General features: G+C 32.4%; 1 protein-coding gene across 1 annotated transcript; it reads left to right on the top strand.

The window, feature by feature from the left end:
• The first annotated feature begins 43 nt into the window (after positions 1-43).
• LOC134270047 (tyrosine-protein kinase Tec-like) lies at positions 44-17,643 on the top strand. Its single transcript, XM_062752231.1, has 18 exons — positions 44-202; positions 2,708-2,908; positions 6,200-6,298; positions 6,611-6,710; positions 7,069-7,211; positions 8,341-8,454; positions 8,672-8,736; positions 9,705-9,764; positions 9,874-10,005; positions 11,093-11,214; positions 11,368-11,442; positions 11,705-11,769; positions 13,170-13,273; positions 14,521-14,609; positions 15,025-15,223; positions 15,403-15,521; positions 16,398-16,558; positions 17,103-17,643. The coding sequence occupies exons 2-18, from the start codon at positions 2,774-2,776 to the stop codon at positions 17,193-17,195; spliced, it is 1,875 nt and encodes a 624-aa protein (XP_062608215.1). The 5' UTR covers positions 44-202; positions 2,708-2,773; the 3' UTR covers positions 17,196-17,643.
• Positions 17,644-19,109: the final 1,466 nt, after the last annotated feature.

Here is a 19,109-nt window from a genome sequence, read left to right as displayed (position 1 = left end):
GAGGGGACATCGGGATCGACATCTTTTATATCTTCGTTTTCTCAAAGTTTTAAGGAATATATCAAAGGGAGATTACTCTAAGAAGTTTATGATTAACTAGATCCAATAACAGAAAAAAAGCATCCGTGAGCAAATGGCCTCTTATGCCAGTTTCCGCTTACTTATTTGGTAGCGCTGCCTCTAAAGAAGAAGCAAACTTTTGGTAGGTACGGTTTCATTTTGCAATTGATGAATGTCGTAGTTGTTTAGATCCTAAATTTAGACCTTCAAAATAATCACTTCCTGGATAAGTTTAACTTGACAAAGTTCATCATAACAGTGGTTCATGATAATGGAATTATTACCATGTTTGTCCCAAGCACAAACAGGTAGTAGAAAAGAAGAAAATGATAACTTGTTCTATCTTTTTTATATTATATATATGTATAAACTGAGAGTTTATATAATTTAATAATAATAATAGGGGTTCTTTCATATAATATTGACCCCTGTCTGTCATTAATAAATATATTTATTAATATTATAGATTATTAGAATTATTCTACACAACATGATATCAATTGGTTCTAGTTTATCGCGTGATTGGGCCATAAACTTCATATTTCACGGTCGTCTGCATGCTTTTCACGTACCATATTCTGCCTCTTCGGATACCCAGCTACATCATTTTCCAGAAAAAGTTATGTTCATTGAAAGAAAACTCATGAAAGTAGAAAAAGTCACAATAGCCTGGTTAATGTCACAAAATTAATGATTACTGATGTGTCAAAGGGTTTCAGTAACCCTCACCACAGTTAAAAATGAAATAATTTGCAATGTTGCAAAAAATTGAAAGTAATGTTTTTGAAAATTAAAATTTTGCACTGGGAATAACTGTAAAATAATAAAACAAACCTTCTTGAGATTGCTTATGCCTTTTATCCCAAAAAATAACCAATATAATTTCGAAAATCCAATTAATTTTCTGGGAATAGTTTTTCTCTCTGATTCAAATTACCTGCCATGTTTACAATATCATACTCTCTAGATTGTTCCTAGTAAATGCACTATGCGAATCGCCCGTGTTTTTTTCTGCTACATTACGAATACTCGATTAATTTTTAAATCTTCCGTTTTTAAAATAATTCATCAAATTAAATACATTTTGCATTACTTTTGTGTCAAAGGGTTTCTTATACTTTACGTTAAAAATGAAAGTGAATTTGAGTGCGGTGCCAAATTTGAAAGTAATGTTTATTGCAAAGTTTTTTGCTTGTGTCTGTATAATAAACAATTCATTGCGTGAATGTTCAGGAAACATGAAGATTTATTCAGCCAAGAAATTTCATATTCTCCTCGGGTGAAGCCCTCTGGGAATAGGATTTTTCTTGGCTGAATAAATTTTCATGTTTCCCTCGCTATCATGCAATATCATACATGTGATTCTTCCAGTGGGAGGCAAAATCTCCCGATTTTTAACCCCCCTTCCGCCCCTCCCGATTAATTTTTAAATCTTCCGTTTTTAAAATAATTCATCAAATTAAATACATTTTGCATTACTTTTTATCATGTTTCTTATAATTTCCATCTCTCTTGCTTAGAATGATCAAATACATTGAGAAAATAACAACGGCAGTGCAGTGACGTTCCAGGTGAATTCTACATTGCAGAAAATAGGCTTCCAAAGTGATACAAATCAACATAATTAAACGACTTTGACTTTTTTTTTTCAGTGTGTAAAAATTAGTGATATATATTTTTGGACTTGATAAATGGCAATCGATGTTTTATTGCTGAATTCCTGAATGCAGAACATTGTAATTAGTTGCTAAAATACCCAATTGCCATCTTCATGGCAATAAAAAACATTTCTGCGGTTCATATGAGATAAGGTTTATTTACATTGTAAGTCTTCTTCTCTCTTGGTCACACTTTTGACTTGCAAACAAGTAAAAATATCATTTAATCAGTGAATCATATAGGGTGTTGCTAAAAAATATACCTGATTCTACTTTCACTTTGTTGTATTTTTAGAGAAATTAATTTTATCGTTTTATATTCTATTTTAGGAAAATACTGATATAAGACCTATATACATATATTGATGTATCAATAACAAATCAAAAATAAAATTTTATTCAATGTTTTAATGATGATGTTACCTCTTAATTAATTTCAATGAATTAATTTAATTTTAATTTGATTTCACTTCTGATCATTTGACTAAAAATTTAAACATATTATTTTAAAGCTAACCTTTATGAAATAAAAATTATTTTAAGTAATAAAGAGGGAGACAGCATTTTCTAGGGAGTTGGATGGTCTTTCGCGATTTGAAAAAAAGTCGATAAAAAATCTCCAGCTTTGAGACCCAAACTCCAGCTGAAAAATTTCAAATCTCCAGTTGTGATTGTTCAGTTCTGTCACAAGTATGCAATATATTCAATACATTTAAACATTGTTATCATGAACTGTGATAACTTGTATATAAAAGTATATATCACATTTTTGAAGTTCCAAAACTTTTGTTCTTGAAGAATTTTACCCTGGATGTCTCAAATCTTCAAATATCTCCAAAAAAAAATTGTCAGTCCCATTGAGTTCAAGGGAACAAGGTTTGACTGTATATAGAGGTTTGTTATGTAAATTTTACTTAAGTAAAAACCTGATTTATTGAATTGAAATACCTATCATTGTATTTGATCAATGACATGTTTTATTTTTCAAGTTCTTAAAATGGAGAGACTCCAAAGATAATGGGAAAATAAGGATTTACATAACTTCAACTGCCAAAATGGGGGAAAAGAAGAGAGATTTTATGATGAAGAGGGCCATGAACAAGGGCACCTTCATCAACGCCTCAAACTACAAGAGTCGCTGGTTTGTGTTAGATGACAGCTTGTTGACATATTATGATGGAACATTAGATGTAAGTTATTCAAGAATACGACTGGTATATACATGATGTAGTAAAATAATTATGTTCATATATACACGTCAAGATGAAAAAAAAATCTGAGCTTCAAAAACATTATTGATTTGGCATGTACTATAGGGACAGACAAATAACCTGTATAGTATATCCTCTTGTCGTGGACATGATAGGGACAAGCAAATTATAATATATCCACTTGTCTTAGATACTATAGGGACAAACAAATTATAGTCTATCAACTTGTCTTAGAGACTGTAGAGGCAAACAAAATATAGAATATCCACTCATCTTAGACACTGTAGTGACAAACACATTATTATATGGATATCCACTTGTCTTAGATACTATAGAGACAAACAAATTACAGTATATAATCCACTAGTCTTAGACATCATAGGGACAATAAATTATAGAATATCCACTCATCCTAGACACTATAGAGACAAATAAACTTATTATTATATAGTCTATTTATATACTCTATATAATCTATACAAGCGCAAACAGTTCATTACACTACATATTCACCGGATTTGAGGCCGTATTCACCGGAGGGTCATTGCGCATGCAGCAGCATTGTGACGTCACAACCAACACCTCAAACAACGTTGTAAACAATAGTTGCAACGGCCGTAGCGAGCTACGTATTGGAGCAGGAAAAATATTATACAAACCTATCATAGGATTATTTTTTAACATTTGGACGTCTTACACTTAGCGAAACTTGGAAAGGAAAACACGGAGGTTACAAACAATAAACTGGATCGAGATTTTTTTTATTTTCAAAAATGGAAGATTGCAAGTGAAAATATTGTATATCCAATCATCTTAGACACTATAGGGACAAACAAATTATAATATGGATATCCACTCGTCTTAGTTACTATTGGGACAAACAAATTATAGTATATAATCCACTAGTCTTAGACATCATAGGGACAATAAATTATAGAATGTCCACTTGTCCTAGACACTACAGAGACAAATAAACTATAGTATATCCACTCATCTTAGACACTATAGGGACAAACACATTATTATATCCACTTGTTTTATGCCAATTTTCACTCGTCCTAAATCATGTAGATAAATGCTTTTTAGCACTCTGAAAATGTTCTAAGATCTATGAGTTCTGCTTATGATTAAATCTTATCAGCAGTTCTACTAGTAGTAAGACAATATTCTGTTACTTAGAATTCTGAGGATTTGGCTCAGTGTTTTAGATGAACACACTTTATCTAGGAAGCAATGACTGCTCTAACCTTGCATGATCAGAAAGCAGACCCAGACATTCTGTGGCATCATCATTGTTCTTGGGAGACCAATGTGTTTGGATTTCATAGGTCACCCTTACGGTACCCAAGAATTTACATCCCCATGAACATTTATTTTGTAAACATATTGATTCTTTGAAACTATCAAATAAATGTGTACAGGTAACCCATGAACGAGTTTAATGTGCACAAAATTACCATTTATTTCTCACTTCAAAGTGAAAAGGATTTTTTAATGAACTTTAATATAAGTAAACCACATAATGTACATAATAAGAGTCCTATTAGTTTCATGCTTACTTACACTACTCAAGCAAGTAGCAGAACCTGTATGATTTTAATGCATATTACATGTAAATTGTTAATTATTATTCTGTCTTTGTTGAATCCTGAAGTTTTGAACATTTATAATAGTATAAGCAGCCAATGTCACTTTTATGCATTTGATAGAGACAGATGGACACACACACACACACACAAACCCTCGCATAGAAGGGGGATGCAAAAAATGACCTTCATCACACATGATCACAGTGCTGGTTTGTATAGGTACTTGTGTTAATTGTCTCAACGAGCATTATCTGTAGCTCCGTCTGTTAACCAAAGTGTCACAAGCTGGCACTGAAAAGATATGAATGAAAACCTTACTCCTTAAATGCTCTTCATATGTTATAATAGATTTGAGTGTATAGTAAATGAATTAGGTTGACACATTTTTTAGACCAGGAAGTGAGACGTCCAGGAAGCTTGTTCACTGTGTTATAAATATAGTGGCTAACTTCTTTATACAAGCACACATACAGCTCACTCAAAGTAATGCGTTTTTCTTGATGTTTTTAAAGTAAGACGAAACATATCGCTTTATCTAATTTGTGGATATCAAATTCTGAAAGATTAAGAAGAAAAAAATAACACAAATTAAATCCATTTATTACTTTTTTAAACACTTTTAAAATGATATTAAGTGTAACATATTTACATTGGAGCACCTTTTATTTGATAAACATCTATCTAGTTTCCCTTATTAGCTTATCGGGGCTGTAGGGTTAGTTTTAAGTTATCGGGGCTATTATAGGGTTAGTTTATTAGCTTTTCTGGGCTATAGGGCAGTTTATTAGCTTAACAGGGCTATAGGGACAGTTTATTAGCTTAACAGGGCTATAGGGACAGTTTATTAGCTTAGCAGGTCTATAGGACAGTTTATTAGCTTATCAGGCCCCTTTACTTTACATTGTAATTCGCCCCAATGTGTTTTGATTACGTCCCAAGCCTGATAAAGGGCCAGTTTATTAGCTTATCAGGGTTATGTTTTAGGGCAATGTTTTATTTTTGTATGATGTTTCTTTTGGAAGGGAAGGAGAGTGGATAAGGATATATGGTCTCTATGTAAATACTGATTGATTTCCTACATAATTTCTTTCCTTTTATTAAATATGATTTAAATATACATGTACATGTAGTTATAAAAAAATAAATCAATTCTCTGAGGGGATCAGTTTAAATTAATACTGAGAAGAAGCAACTCATATTTTTCATTGTAGCAGTAGGGGATATTCTTTCTTCCAACTGTGTGATACAGATTAACATTTTAAATCTTCCTTTCTTTTCAAAAGTATGTCATCATTTGATATAAGGTTGCACTAGCTTGCTTTTACGTTTGGAATCCAAATGAAGCAATGATTTGAATTTCTAATTTGTTTCTTCATGATTATATCACACATCATGGGACACACAGACATTGTCAATTTTTCAACGCACACCATTTACAGTAAAACCTTGTTAACTTGAACTCTGTAGTAAGGCTGAATGAAAATTTCAAAATATCTGAGGATCATGAGTTATTGAGGTAAAAGTGCATAAAAATGGGACAGGGACATTGCTACCAACATTTTACATATGCATTTGAGAAATTAATTTTCAAGATACCAGATTTTTAAAAGTTTTTCCCAATTTATTTCAATTAGTCAGACCCATATATTTGTTAACCTCATTTTTCAAATTTCTTTTTCAGAAGCAAGGAAAGCAAAAAGGTTGCATAGAATTAAGGAAAGTAAAGGCAGTAGAGACCGTGGAAGACTGTGTGCTGGACAAGAAAACAAATGTTTTTCAGGTATATATATTAAAATAATACCAGCTACACAAATATCAATATATAATATTGAAAACTTTTGTTTTTCCTCTGTGTATAATGTGTCTAAGTGAGTAGATTTTATCGAAAAGCATTGGCTCATTTCAAAACAGTCGATTTAAATACCGGGTATAGCATTTGAACTTTTATGTTGAATCAGTCCAAATTAACTAAATGCACAGAACTAGACGTTTTATTGGACAAGAAGTTCCATGTAGAGAGTTAAGGTTCTTTAGGAGGTTGACGATTTCTATGCACTATTTAAATCATGGATCAGAATGTATTTTTTTGCAGGTTGTACATGGTGCCCAGAAGAATAATGACATTTTAACACTGTACATCGTGGCACAGAGTGACAATCAAAGACAGGACTGGGTCCAACAGCTCAGGAAAGGTTCAGATATATTTTTGAGTTTTTGCAAGAGAGGGTTCTTGTCATATTTTGTCTTGAAGGTTTCCGTTCAAGAAGTCATCTCTTAATCTTATTCCATATGTAAATCTATATTATTTTCTGCATTTTTGCCTTCATACATGTACTAAAGGGGGATAACAATGAAGTCACAAATTTTTGAAATGAGGCAAAATTGATTTTAATGCAAAATAAAAAAATAATAATAAATGAAAATAAATACCCCTGTATATGGCTTTCAGTGAAATTTATTTTAGTACAAACCATTATTTTCAAAGTTAGCTATTGCTGTATTGTTAGTTTTTCTTTACCATTGAAAAAGCAATTCTTCTTTTATTTAAAGCTGCTGAGAAATCTGATGCCCAGTTTATGCCTAAGTATCACAAAGGTGTATGGATTAATGGAAACTACACTTGCTGTAACCAGATTTCCAAAAATGCCATCGGCTGTGAAATTACTACAACAGAAAGAGGTAGAGTGCAATCAGTGCAGTAAATATTCAGGGCTCACGTATAGCCAGGGTAGAGGAGTTAAGTTGGAAATGAAACTATGATGAAAGCATTGCCGACAAGTCATTTTGACAAAAATGTCAAAAAATTACATACAGAAGTACTGGTAATAGTAAACATAAGAATTATCATTTTAAGAATGATGAACTTTGGTCTTGTTCTTGAGTTGCAGTTTTAGTCTGGTTGTTATAAATCTTGCTACAAAAGGAAAATAAACCAAGGATTATAATAAAATGCTTCCTTTGGTTGTTAGTATGGGAATTAATTGTGCATCTGTTGGAGAATAAATGCTTGAGATGTGGATTATGTAATTTTTAGCTCACTGGAGCAAAAGGTCAATTGAGCTTTTCTCATCACCTATTGTCTGTTGTCTGTCTAGCTGTCCATCTGTCTGTGTAAACTTTTCACATTTTTAATTTCTTCTCAAGAACTGTTGGGCCTATTTTAATCAAACTTGGTACAAAGCATTCTTGGATGAATGGGAGTTCAATTTATAATAATAAATGGCCAAACTCCTGTACAAGGAGAGATAATCAAGAAAATTGGGGCCACAATAGGTATTACAAGGGGAAAATCCGGTGAATAACAGCATGGCCAATGTTACTCAGGTGGACATTTTGGCCCATGGGCCTTGTGTTTTTGCAATATCTGCAACAGTAATTTCTGTAATAACAAACAGAGATAGTCTTTTACATTTATATCTGTGCAAATAATCATTAAAAGTAGGATGTTGTAGATGAAATACATGTAGTGTATTATTGATATGTACATCATTTAACTTAGTTAATGGAATATTAACTGCTCCAAAAATCCGGGAGTTATAATGCTAAGTTGTGTTTACTGACTGATAAACAGCAATGGTTTTCTTAAGAAATAAAGGAAATTTTATTCAGTGGATGTAAATATCACTCTATTTATTGCTGTGTCATTGTTTCAATTCCAAGTGCTGCTTTTCTCCTTTGTGCTAAGGACAATCCAGTAGAGCTACAATCTCATCAGAGACTCTGGTTATGTACATGTACGTTCTTTTCTTTGATTTGATAAGCAGGTGTTTTCAAATGGAATTTCATGGAGTTAAAACCTTCCATCCAATCCGCTACACTCAGTCCCCCCCTCTTGTTATCCCCGCCCCTGTCATTCCAGAGCCTTCACAGAAGAAGATATATGTAGCCGTGTACAATTTTACCCCCACGGAAGAGGAGGATCTAGAGCTTATTCAGGTGGGAATGGCAAAAATGTAGCAAAATTATTACTGCAGTCAAATGTACCGGGTAAGTCAGAAAGACAGAAAAGCTGGCATTACAGCCTCATAAATGATGGGCTTTGCAAACTTAACAATATTTATTAAGTAATGAGTTGAAATCTTTTGCAATGTAGAGGAAATGCTGAGCTCCCAGTCAAGCAACATTTGAATGTCAGTGTTTTATTGTTTTTTAGGGAGAAGAATATGAAATATTAGATGATTCACGAGAACACTGGTGGCGAGCAAAAAGTAAAACAGGGTGAGGTTCTATGTTTATATTATGATTATATTGATTTAGAATTAGGAATTTAGGGCAAAATAGCCCCACCTGTTAGAATTGAAATAGATATGGGGCTTTCTTGACTTGGGTCCACTTTTTTGCTTCATTAAAATATTGTAAAGCAATATCTTATCTGTAACTGATGCAGCAGCAAGTTCTTTGTTAAAATAGTCTAAATTTAGGTTTGGTGGAGTTTTGATTGTCTCAGAGAGGGGGGGGGAATGATGTTATTATAATTACTGGGTAGTTTATTGTAGCATAGTACTTCATTATCCTAAGAAAATTGCATTATATTCATAATATCTTCATGGTGATTATAAGGAATTCTACCATGATTATTGCAAAGATCAAAGAAAAGCCGCAGATATTATTCTCCAATAAATCACGAACGTCATCAAAAAATTATAAGATCAGAAACACCTATCAAATCTGAACAATTCAAATGCTTGTTTGACTGTAGAATGAAATACTTGTTTAGACCTCATCGATGTGTCGTCTTTTGCAGTATAAACACTATAAATTGCATAAAGTTGCTGATAAATGTCAGTTTTTATAGCTAAGTGGGGCTATTCTACGGACCTCCCTGCACATTAAACAACATGATTTTAGTAGACATGGTACAATAAAAATAAAGTCCTTGTAAAACAGGAACATGATTCTGTTAAATTTAAAAGTATATTCATTATAACTGATCAATTACATAACATGTATTTTTTGAATAATGATTCAAATTTGTAATTTAAAAAGGCTTATTTTTAATATAAATGAAAGCATCAAATGTCAAAATAGAAGATAAATTTAACACTAAATTGAGAAATAACTGCGGTCACTGCATTTTCCTTGATATTTGCTTAAATTCATTCAATCCAGCAACATTAATTTTAAGAAGGAATAGTTTTAATATCCAGAACTACTGCAATATAATAATGACGATCTTTTCTTTTTAGGAAATCTGGTTATATTCCATCTAATTATGTCAAAAAGAAATTTGATTTAGAAATGTTTGAGTAAGTATTAGAACTATTTTTTTCAGCATCTAAGAAAATTCTTCAAATGAAACCAAAGCAAGCCTAGGACTGTTTGCTCTTTTTAATTAAAATCTCTGTCCATTATTAGTTGGTACTATAAGAGTTTCACACGAGAACGCAGTGAGGCCGTTCTCCGAGAGGAACAAAGAGAAGGTTGTTTTCTGGTGCGGGAATCAAGTGCACCTGGCATGTTCACTTTGTCACTTTTCACCTCAGAAAAGTAAGTACATGTACAGTTTTGTATCTGGTCAGATTATATACTCAACAAAAAAAGAAACGCATATTCAGATTAAACATGATAATCTAAGTTTTCAGTTTAATCCTTATTTTTTTCAAAAGTGATTTTAGAGTGTTTTGATAAAAAATAAACATATTATGTGTTGCGAGTAGAAAAGTGAGTTTATGTCATGGTCGACCCCTCCAAATTCTTGGGGCATACCGTCTAAACTAATCCATATGTCCTTTGCGACATGCTGGTGGATTTCCAATATACGGATAGTTGTAATACCAGCTCCTAGTCTCTTGCAATATAATGCACTTTATGCTAATTTTTTTCATCCAGCAATTGTAGCAGCAGTTTTCCAAGTTCTGAATCGCGTGAGGTGCTGAAAGAAATTTGATTTAGAAATGGTCCTGTCTGGGTGTGGTTACCTGCGGACGGCTAATTCTTTCTTCCGACGATAGTTAAACGCCTGCAAGGCCCATTGATGTATTCCAAATGCAGTTGCAACTTCCTGTTGCACAGCTCCGTTTAGTATCATCGTTAGCCTGGTTGTGTTCATCTTTGTTTCGGCGTGGCATTGAAGCATCAACACTGTAATCAAATCTTAAATATGGGTTTAATAGGAGTGTTGATAGTTTCTCTAAATCCAAAATAGCAGCGAAAATAGACGTCCGATTCAGAAGAAATCATGAAAAACACTACTTTCATAAACGCATTTAATCAAGGGAGATAATTCAACACTTGGGTATTAAACCCCTATGTTGTCCTTTAAATAGGTCACAGGTATCCAATGATATAAAAGATAGTTGTTCCATGTACATTTGAAAAAATTCTTTGACGAGTAAAGCAATATATGCGTTTCTTTTTTTGTTGAGTATATAAAAGTATAAAGAACTTATTAGATGCATAGTTTCAGAACTATATCTAATACATGTACATGCCTTATAACTGGTAATTGAAATTATAATCTGCACAATGTGGCTTGATTTCTGTGAATCTTAAGCTGTTTCTATTTCTGTACTAACTGTATCCATTAAAATTTACATTAATTATTCCATTATAATTATCAAACTTGTTTTTGCAGTGATGGACAAGTTCGTCATTATCACATTAAGAAGAATGATAAAGGGTTCTATTATATAGCAGAGAAATATGCATTTCCTTCGATCTCTGAACTGGTGCACTACCATAAGCACAATTCTGCAGGTTGGTTTTATCATTGAAATGGCTCATGAGGTCATGTCAAAAACATGCATCTATTCAAAATTTTTGAAAGTAAATTCTTATGGACAAATGAAATGTAAATGTGATTTCAAAGTCTTTTGGACTTATATCTCAGTGCTGTATTTTTTGTTGTAGGACTAGCGACCCGGTTAAAATCCCCACCTACACGCAACGGGACAGCAGCCCCAGCTACGGCGGGCTTCAGCTCCAGTAAGAACTTCTACCTATACTGCAGATTAATTGATTTTCATTACACCTTGTTTTTCTGAAATATATTTATTTAGAGTTTAATTTTCCCGAATTCCGGTCATTGCTTTATATAATCTTTTGAAAATGTATCATTGTCAGAACCCACATGTTTTCCCCCCATTGCACTACATGTATATTCAAAGTATTGTAATGGAGGAAAAACCTGTGGGTTTCGATGATGAAATTAAATGCAATGATTACATCGTTGTGAAATTTTTTTTAGGCAAGTTTGAGATTGACCCATCAGAGATTACCATTGGAGAGCAGCTTGGAGCTGGCTGTTTTGGAGTAAGTTAATTAAGAATCAAATGATATATAAACGTGCTTAAAAGGAACTTGGGTTATAACGATATCTTGAGTCCGTAAATAATTAAAAGTTTCCTTTCTCTTTATTTCCTGGTACATTCATTATCTTTAAAAGGAAAAAGGGATGAAATATATAACTTAAGGATTTTTGGGATACAAGGAAGTACATGTAATTCCTTATTCTTATTATTCTTTATTTATGGTCATATTGGTTTATGGAAAATCCAAGAAGTATTTAAGGAATTGATCAGTCAGTGTTATTTTTTTGAAGGTTTCCAAAAATTGTTAATTACCAGGATTAGAAAATTTAAAACCAAATGCCAGCTTGTCAGTGATTTCAATTTTGTATTAATTAACCCAGAATAAAATGCATTTGAACCTTGGTATTTTAAAACCACTTTCAGATTATTTCAAATACCATGGATATATTTGACAGAAGTGAATTAAAAGTACATGTATTTCAACCTCAATATCTCAAATTCTCTGACGTCAAAAATTACCTTGGCCCATTCTTACATGGGTTGGATTTTAAAAGATAGTAATGCCCTGTTCACATGACAAGTTTAATTCGCAGTAAAGTAATGTAAAGTAAACTAATGCGAATCAAACTAATGCGAATTAAATTGCATTCACATGACAGTTAATGCGAAGTAAACTAATGTGAATTAAAAATATACTTCTATAGTCAGGTGTCAGTAAGGCTATTATGACATCATTTGCAAATCCTGTCACCTTATGCAGAAGCCGATGTATTTGACATACCTGGTAATGTTACAGCGTCAGTACACATTTTGGTGATTAAACAATTTTCCTTAGTTTTTCACTCAAAAATAGCACAAGACTTAAAGCTGACCACTGACATGTGTCCTGTGACTTAATTCTGGCCTTATGCATGCATCAAAATTTAATCTGAATTAGTTTCGCTTAGCATTCACATGAAGTTAATGCGAAGTAATTTAATGTGCAGTAAATAATTTCGTATTAAACTAATTCGCATTAAATTCTCTGTGTGAATGCTAAGCGAAGCTAATTCGCAGTAAACTTATAATAAGTTTAATTAGAATTAAACTCTCCGAGTGAACAGGGCATTAGTTTGCTTAGGATAAAGGAATAGTGGTACAGATAAACAACATACATACATGTAGTTCTATTTTCTGCCTAAAACTAATAGTTTTATGATTAAAATTTATACATAAAAACATACATTAGACCAATGCTATGTTAATACAATGTATCATCTACTAATATCTCTGATGTTGGTTTGAACACTTTATGTGTTTATATAGTTCATTGCTGATTAGCAATTCTGAACCTTATAGTTATCTGTAATCAGTACATGTACTTTACACAAATATAAAATTGCTTAATGCAATGATTTACAGACTGTTCATGAAGGGAAATGGCGTGGCAAGCGTGTTGCTGTGAAGATGATGAAAGAATCTGCCATGTCCGATGACGGCTTCATTGAAGAAGCTAAAACCATGACGTATGTTAATTTACATTGTGCATACTGTAAATGTATTACATTCAGCTCTGTTTTCTATTTAGCGCCTTTTGCGGATAGCATCTTCTGCTAAATCAAGTTCATCCAGAAATGTCTTGTTCACACATGTTTATATCATTCAGAAAGAGCTATAATTTTACAGTTATTATTACAAGATTTTGTAATGACATGTGTGTTTCTCACTGTTTTTCTGGCCCATGTATTCTATATATTAGACTGTAACGTCTTAAAATTTATACTTTCTGACAATGTTTTTAGCTCTATTGGTCAGAGACGATAGTAATGCGTCTGTCTGTCTGTCTGTAAACAATTTTTCAAAATGCTACTCCTCCTACAGTTTTGATCTGATTTCAGTATAACTTAGCACACAAGTAGACTATACTAAGATACATAATTCTGTGCATCGTTTTTTTTATTTCGATGAACGGTTTTGTTGTGGTTACTAAAAATAGAAATTTTTGTAAAATGTTTTCAAAATGCTATTCCTCTTCCAGTTTTGGTCTGATTTTAATATAAATTGGCTCACAAGTAGACTATAATAAAATACAAAATTCTTTGCATTGTTTTTTTATTTCAATGAACCGTGTAGCAGTGGCTATTAAAAATAGAAATTTTGTGAAGTACTTTCAAAATGCTACTCCTACAGTTTTGGTCTGATTTCAATATAACTTGGCACATATGTAGACTACACCAAGATACATAATTCTGTGCATAGGTTTTTGATTTCGCTGAACAGTGTTGCTGTGGTTACTAAAAATAGAAATTTCTGTGAAATTCTTTCAAAATGCTACTCCTCCTACAGTTTTGGTCTGATTTCAATATGACTTGGCATACAAGTTGACCAACTAAGATACATAATTCTGTATATTGGTTTTTGATTTTGAAAAACAGTGTTGCCATGGTTACTAAAAATAGAAATTTCTCTGAAATACTTTGAGACTACACTGAGATACATAATTGTCTTTGGGTTTTTTGTTATTTTGTTGATTGATGTTTCCATGGTAACTAAAATGGAAAATTCTGTAAAATTTTATTAAAAGCTTCTCCTACAGTAGTAATCTTATTGCAATCTTGCCACAAGAAGAGATCATTATTTTTTTTTTTGCTTTTGTAAAGTTTCAAGTTCCAACTGCTACTTTTCTCTTCCTTTGTTACAAGTATAAACCAGTAGAGCTACAGAGACTTCTGGTTCTTGAATTTTTCTTTATATTTCCCCCTTTAAATTTCAGGCAATTAAACCATAACAATTTAGTGCAGCTATATGGAATTGTAACCAAAAAGCGCCCCTTAATTATTGTTACAGAACTTATGCAATATGGTAAGTTAAATAAAGTTATGGCAGTATAGTCCATGCCTTTGTTCTTCATGATCAATATTCATTTGTGGAAAGTATGAGATAATACCATCAAGTAAGATGAATATCATGTACAGCAAAACTTTGTTATAACGAAGTCACTGGGACCCCTGAAATTGCTTCGCTCTATCCCTAATTCATTATTACCATATAAGAAATTCATTAAGTTTATATAGCTGGGGATCATAGATGACTTAGTTATATCTGTGAATTCGCAATATCGGTGTTTGTACTAAATGAGTTTTACTGTACATATACAGTACTTTGTATCTTAGTGTGATTTAAAATCAGTTCCTCGATTAAAAGCTGTTGAACTAAACAACATACATGGTCATTTTGAGTGCTCTAGTGATATGAGTATGGTGTGTTTTGTTACCAGGATCATTGCTGTCCTACTTAAGGAGACACAAGGCACGACTGGCAAACAAGACAGCGACATTACTGGATATGTGTTCACAAGTCTGCAATGGAATGGCCTATTTAGAGAAGAGGAAGTTTATACACCGTGATCTGGCTGCCAGGAACTGCCTGGTAGGACAAAGCACTGTTGTCAAAGTGGCTGACTTTGGACTCGCAAGGTACTTACTAAAAGTCTTATAAGTATTGTTTGTTGATGTTCTCTGTTTGTACATTTTGGTATGTTGAATGTACCAAAAAGATAGACAATGTATAAATGTACAATTGCCTTTTTAACCCCCCACATGGTGAATATACATGTAAAAGTTTCTGTGTGACAAAGAAGATTTTTTTTTTGTAGATATGTGATAGATGACGAGTATACTAGTTCAACAGGGACTAAATTCCCAGTCAAGTGGGCACCTCCAGAAGTACTGAGTTTTACCCGCTTCAGCAGCAAGTCTGACGTGTGGGCGTATGGTAGGCTAACCTTAATTATCATGATTATAAATGTCATGGAATTTATTGTTCTAAAGTAGAACCCTTTATTCTAGTTGCAAGTCACAAGATTAAGCCCCTCCCAAAACAACTTGTCATTGATGGTTTTAATGATGAAGTCAGTTTACTAATAATCCATAGAAGCAGTAATACTGTATTTGTTTTATCAGTCTTCACTGTTCATGGTTCCTACTCATTCTGTTGAACAGTTAGAAATATTTTATTAGAATAATGTTAAAAGTTTAGCTACAGGTCTGTAGTGTTATGGTTTTATATATTTGTCTTTGACCATAACGCTACAGATCCCGTATTGCAAAAAAGGTGCAATTTACAGTGCAATATTTTTTGCGCACTTCTGGTGAGAATTTCTCCTCTTTCCAGCATCTGTCAATTAACTACCTTTCAACCCCTAATTCTAGGCACATTATTTAACTAATCAGTATATTTTATCCATCCCCCAACCCTTTATAGTCGTCTCTACAAGTGATAAACTCACTTGATTATAATTATTTGTTAGATTGCTGAAAATTAACTTCAAGCGAGGTTAATGCCTGTTGAGACAGCTATAAATGGTTGGAAGGTGGATAAAATATACATATTGGCTACAGAATTTGTCTAGAATTAGGGAGTGAAAGGTAGTTGATTGACCAATGCTGGAAAGTGAAGAAATTCTCCCCAAAAGTATGCAAAAAATATTTCGCCGTAAATTGCACCATTTTTTGCATTACAGGATCTGTAGCGTTTTGGTCAAAGTCAAATATATAAAACCATAACACTACAGATCTGCAGCTATTAAAAGTTATACTAGCAGTGCTATATGATATTACCTTGAGAGATAAGCTTCTTTTTCTGTTTCAGGTATCCTGATGTGGGAGATATTTACTGGTGGAGTAATGCCGTACGACAAAATGAAGAACGTGGAAGTCGTGGACTATGTTTGTCATTCTAGACAGCGTCTGGAAAAGCCATCAAACTGTCCTGAGAAGATATACAAAGTTATGCTTCAATGCTGGCTCCATGTATGTGCTTCATTTAATTGAATGTTTTTGTTTGTTTTTTTTAAATCAAAATCTGAGAGTCAATGAAGTTATTGCACCTATTGCTATCCGTTTTTATCCATCGGGCCAACTTTAAAATAATGTTTGCTAGCCCTCTCCTGTATCAGGGTAAAATTATTGGGTCAGTAGGTTGGTGGAAAAATCTTTTTTCCAGAAATTGCAAAGTATTTGTTGACGGGATAAGAGGAATAAAAAAGGAAAAAATAATTTGATATGGAATGCATGTATAATAAAAAGTCTTGAGTCAAGTCATTTTTAGTCAGTTTGTCAGGAGATGGCTATCAAACAATTATTTTTGAAGATGGCCTTGTGCATTTCTCATAAAATTGAGGATTTTTCAGTTATTTACATATTTTACAAAATATTTATATATTATTAAGGTAAGAGTGGTAGCCATTGGACCTTGTATTTGTATCACAAGGGTTCTGTTGAATTTATCATCACAGTGTACAATGGTTTGATAATGAAAATGTGCCATACTATATATTTTTATATTTTTCAACAGGAGCCAGACAAAAGACCATCTTTTAGTGACCTGCTGCAACTTTTGGGTGGATTATTGGAGCAAGGTAATTATCCCTTCATAAGTACCACATGATTGCTTGGTGAACTTGAACACTCATGGCATTGCTATCAGTAAGTTGCTGAACACAGCTCTCGGAGGAACCTCAGTGATGAACTAATCTTCTGCCAAAGCTATGTGTCAATTCCTATTTCTTTTGAATTTGACCAAAGGTCACAAACGAGCACTTGCATGAAACCAAACATCGAGAAAGGATATTGAAATACTTGTACGTTATTGGATTTTGCATTTGATTATAATACTGAAAGAAGAAGACTTCATGTGTCTTTAATTTAGCTTTATATGTTGGTGGTTATTAGTGTACTAATAGTAAATTATAACAAACTTAAGTGATATATAATAATAGACTTGAGTGATACATCTAAATAGGAAGCGCTTGTTGACGACTACTCTGCTTGACTGATTCTTCATTTTGAATGCACACATCCCCCACCCCTTCATATTCTAACATTATTCTTTAAAAGTTAAAATGAAATTTTGATATTTTTTTATTCCGTGTTTACATGTTTTTTGGAAAGGAGAAAAAAGTTTGAAATTTTGGTTTTATGATATCTTTGTAAGTATTTATTTGACTTTTTTTTTTAAGTTCCTAAGAATTCATACCTTTTGATATATATTTATTATATTTTATACTGATGTTTACACCTGTCCAATACATTTGTAATGTATTTGCATCTTTCCTACATTTCAGTGGCAATGTATATGTAGGAATAAGCATGTTTTTATTCTACACAAACATGATACTGCATGTTTCTGTGCATTTTATGACAAAGTTTTGTTCATACAGTTTACAAATGCTTTAAAATACTGACCAGTGCTTCCAAACTTTCTGTCCTAATGTGATATTCAATGATTACATTTTCCAGTTAAACATACATGTATATATTGAATTTGTATGCATACCCAGTTTTACTGATCTCTGTTCTGCTGACATTAGAATGCTTATTCTTCTCAGTGTCTTGCATACAGAATTTTATTTGTTCATATACATGTATATACAGTGTAACCTGTCTAACACAACATGCACTAGAGACATTTTTGTGTCAGAATAGACAGTGTCGGTTTTCACAGTGTAAAACACATGGAAAATAGTAAAATGGGAAAAGAAATTTAAAATCGGAATAAACAGTACGATGGAGTGCACAGATGTAGGATTAGACAGTTTTCACTGTACACAGTGTATATAATAGACATATATAAATGACCTCTATTTTTTTTTTTTACATTCATCTACTCTTATTTTCAATTGACACTTTGCAAGTTTTAATGCTTTTTATAAAAGATCAAAATTTAACATTATACTTTGGAGATTTTAATACATGTATTGACAAAATGTTTCAGTCTGACACTTATTAGCCACAATGTTCTAGACACCATAGTTTAATTTTACCTATAAATGTTGATGACATTAATTGTATTTTATAAAGATATAATAATTCATTTCAACTGTCTTTCTATATAATTACAATGTACATAGTAGAGAAAATATCATATTTACCATAGAGAATTGCTATTTATTTTAATAATGTATTTGAAATGAGAGGCGGACCATCTTTTTATATGCATTTGTAAAAGGAGTAGTTTTATTGAATACTTATGGAACCAGAAATTGTCTGTGATGTTCGATGAGAAAGAATTGTCATATAATTTGTTTACATATTGAATACAACTTTTTTTGAAATGGAAAAACAGTTTTTGACAGACCAAGCAAATGCTTTTCTAGTGCCATGTGTGCTTTTATCATGCAAATCATAATTATTGATATAAATGAATAAGGTTTAAAACTAGGTTTTATTCATATTTATGGGGTGTATTTTGTATTTCAGATTGATTGTCAGAACATAAAATTGATCTGCGTCTTGAATGTAAGAGTTTTTAGACATGTATTTAAGGAGTATAATTTAACACTAAAAAATAACAAGTTCTTAA

The sequence above is a fragment of the Saccostrea cucullata genome, unplaced genomic scaffold (assembly GCF_032062105.1).
Source record: "Saccostrea cucullata isolate Sc308-1 unplaced genomic scaffold, CSIRO_AGI_Scuc_v1 ctg261, whole genome shotgun sequence".
Taxonomy (NCBI): Eukaryota; Metazoa; Mollusca; class Bivalvia; order Ostreida; family Ostreidae; genus Saccostrea; species Saccostrea cuccullata.
Note: the sequence above shows the minus strand (reverse complement) of the source record. Positions and strands in the feature narration are given on the sequence as shown.

Bases quoted from the DNA above. Each gene is read 5' to 3' on its own strand.
- LOC134270047 (XM_062752231.1), top strand. From the start codon at position 2,774: ATGGGGGAAAAGAAGAGAGATTTTATGATGAAGAGGGCCATGAACAAG. The intron at 6,299-6,610 runs GTATATATATTA...ATTTTTTTGCAG, and splicing joins AGAAAACAAATGTTTTTCAG to GTTGTACATGGTGCCCAGAA. The intron at 14,610-15,024 runs GTAAGTTAAATA...TTTTGTTACCAG, and splicing joins TACAGAACTTATGCAATATG to GATCATTGCTGTCCTACTTA.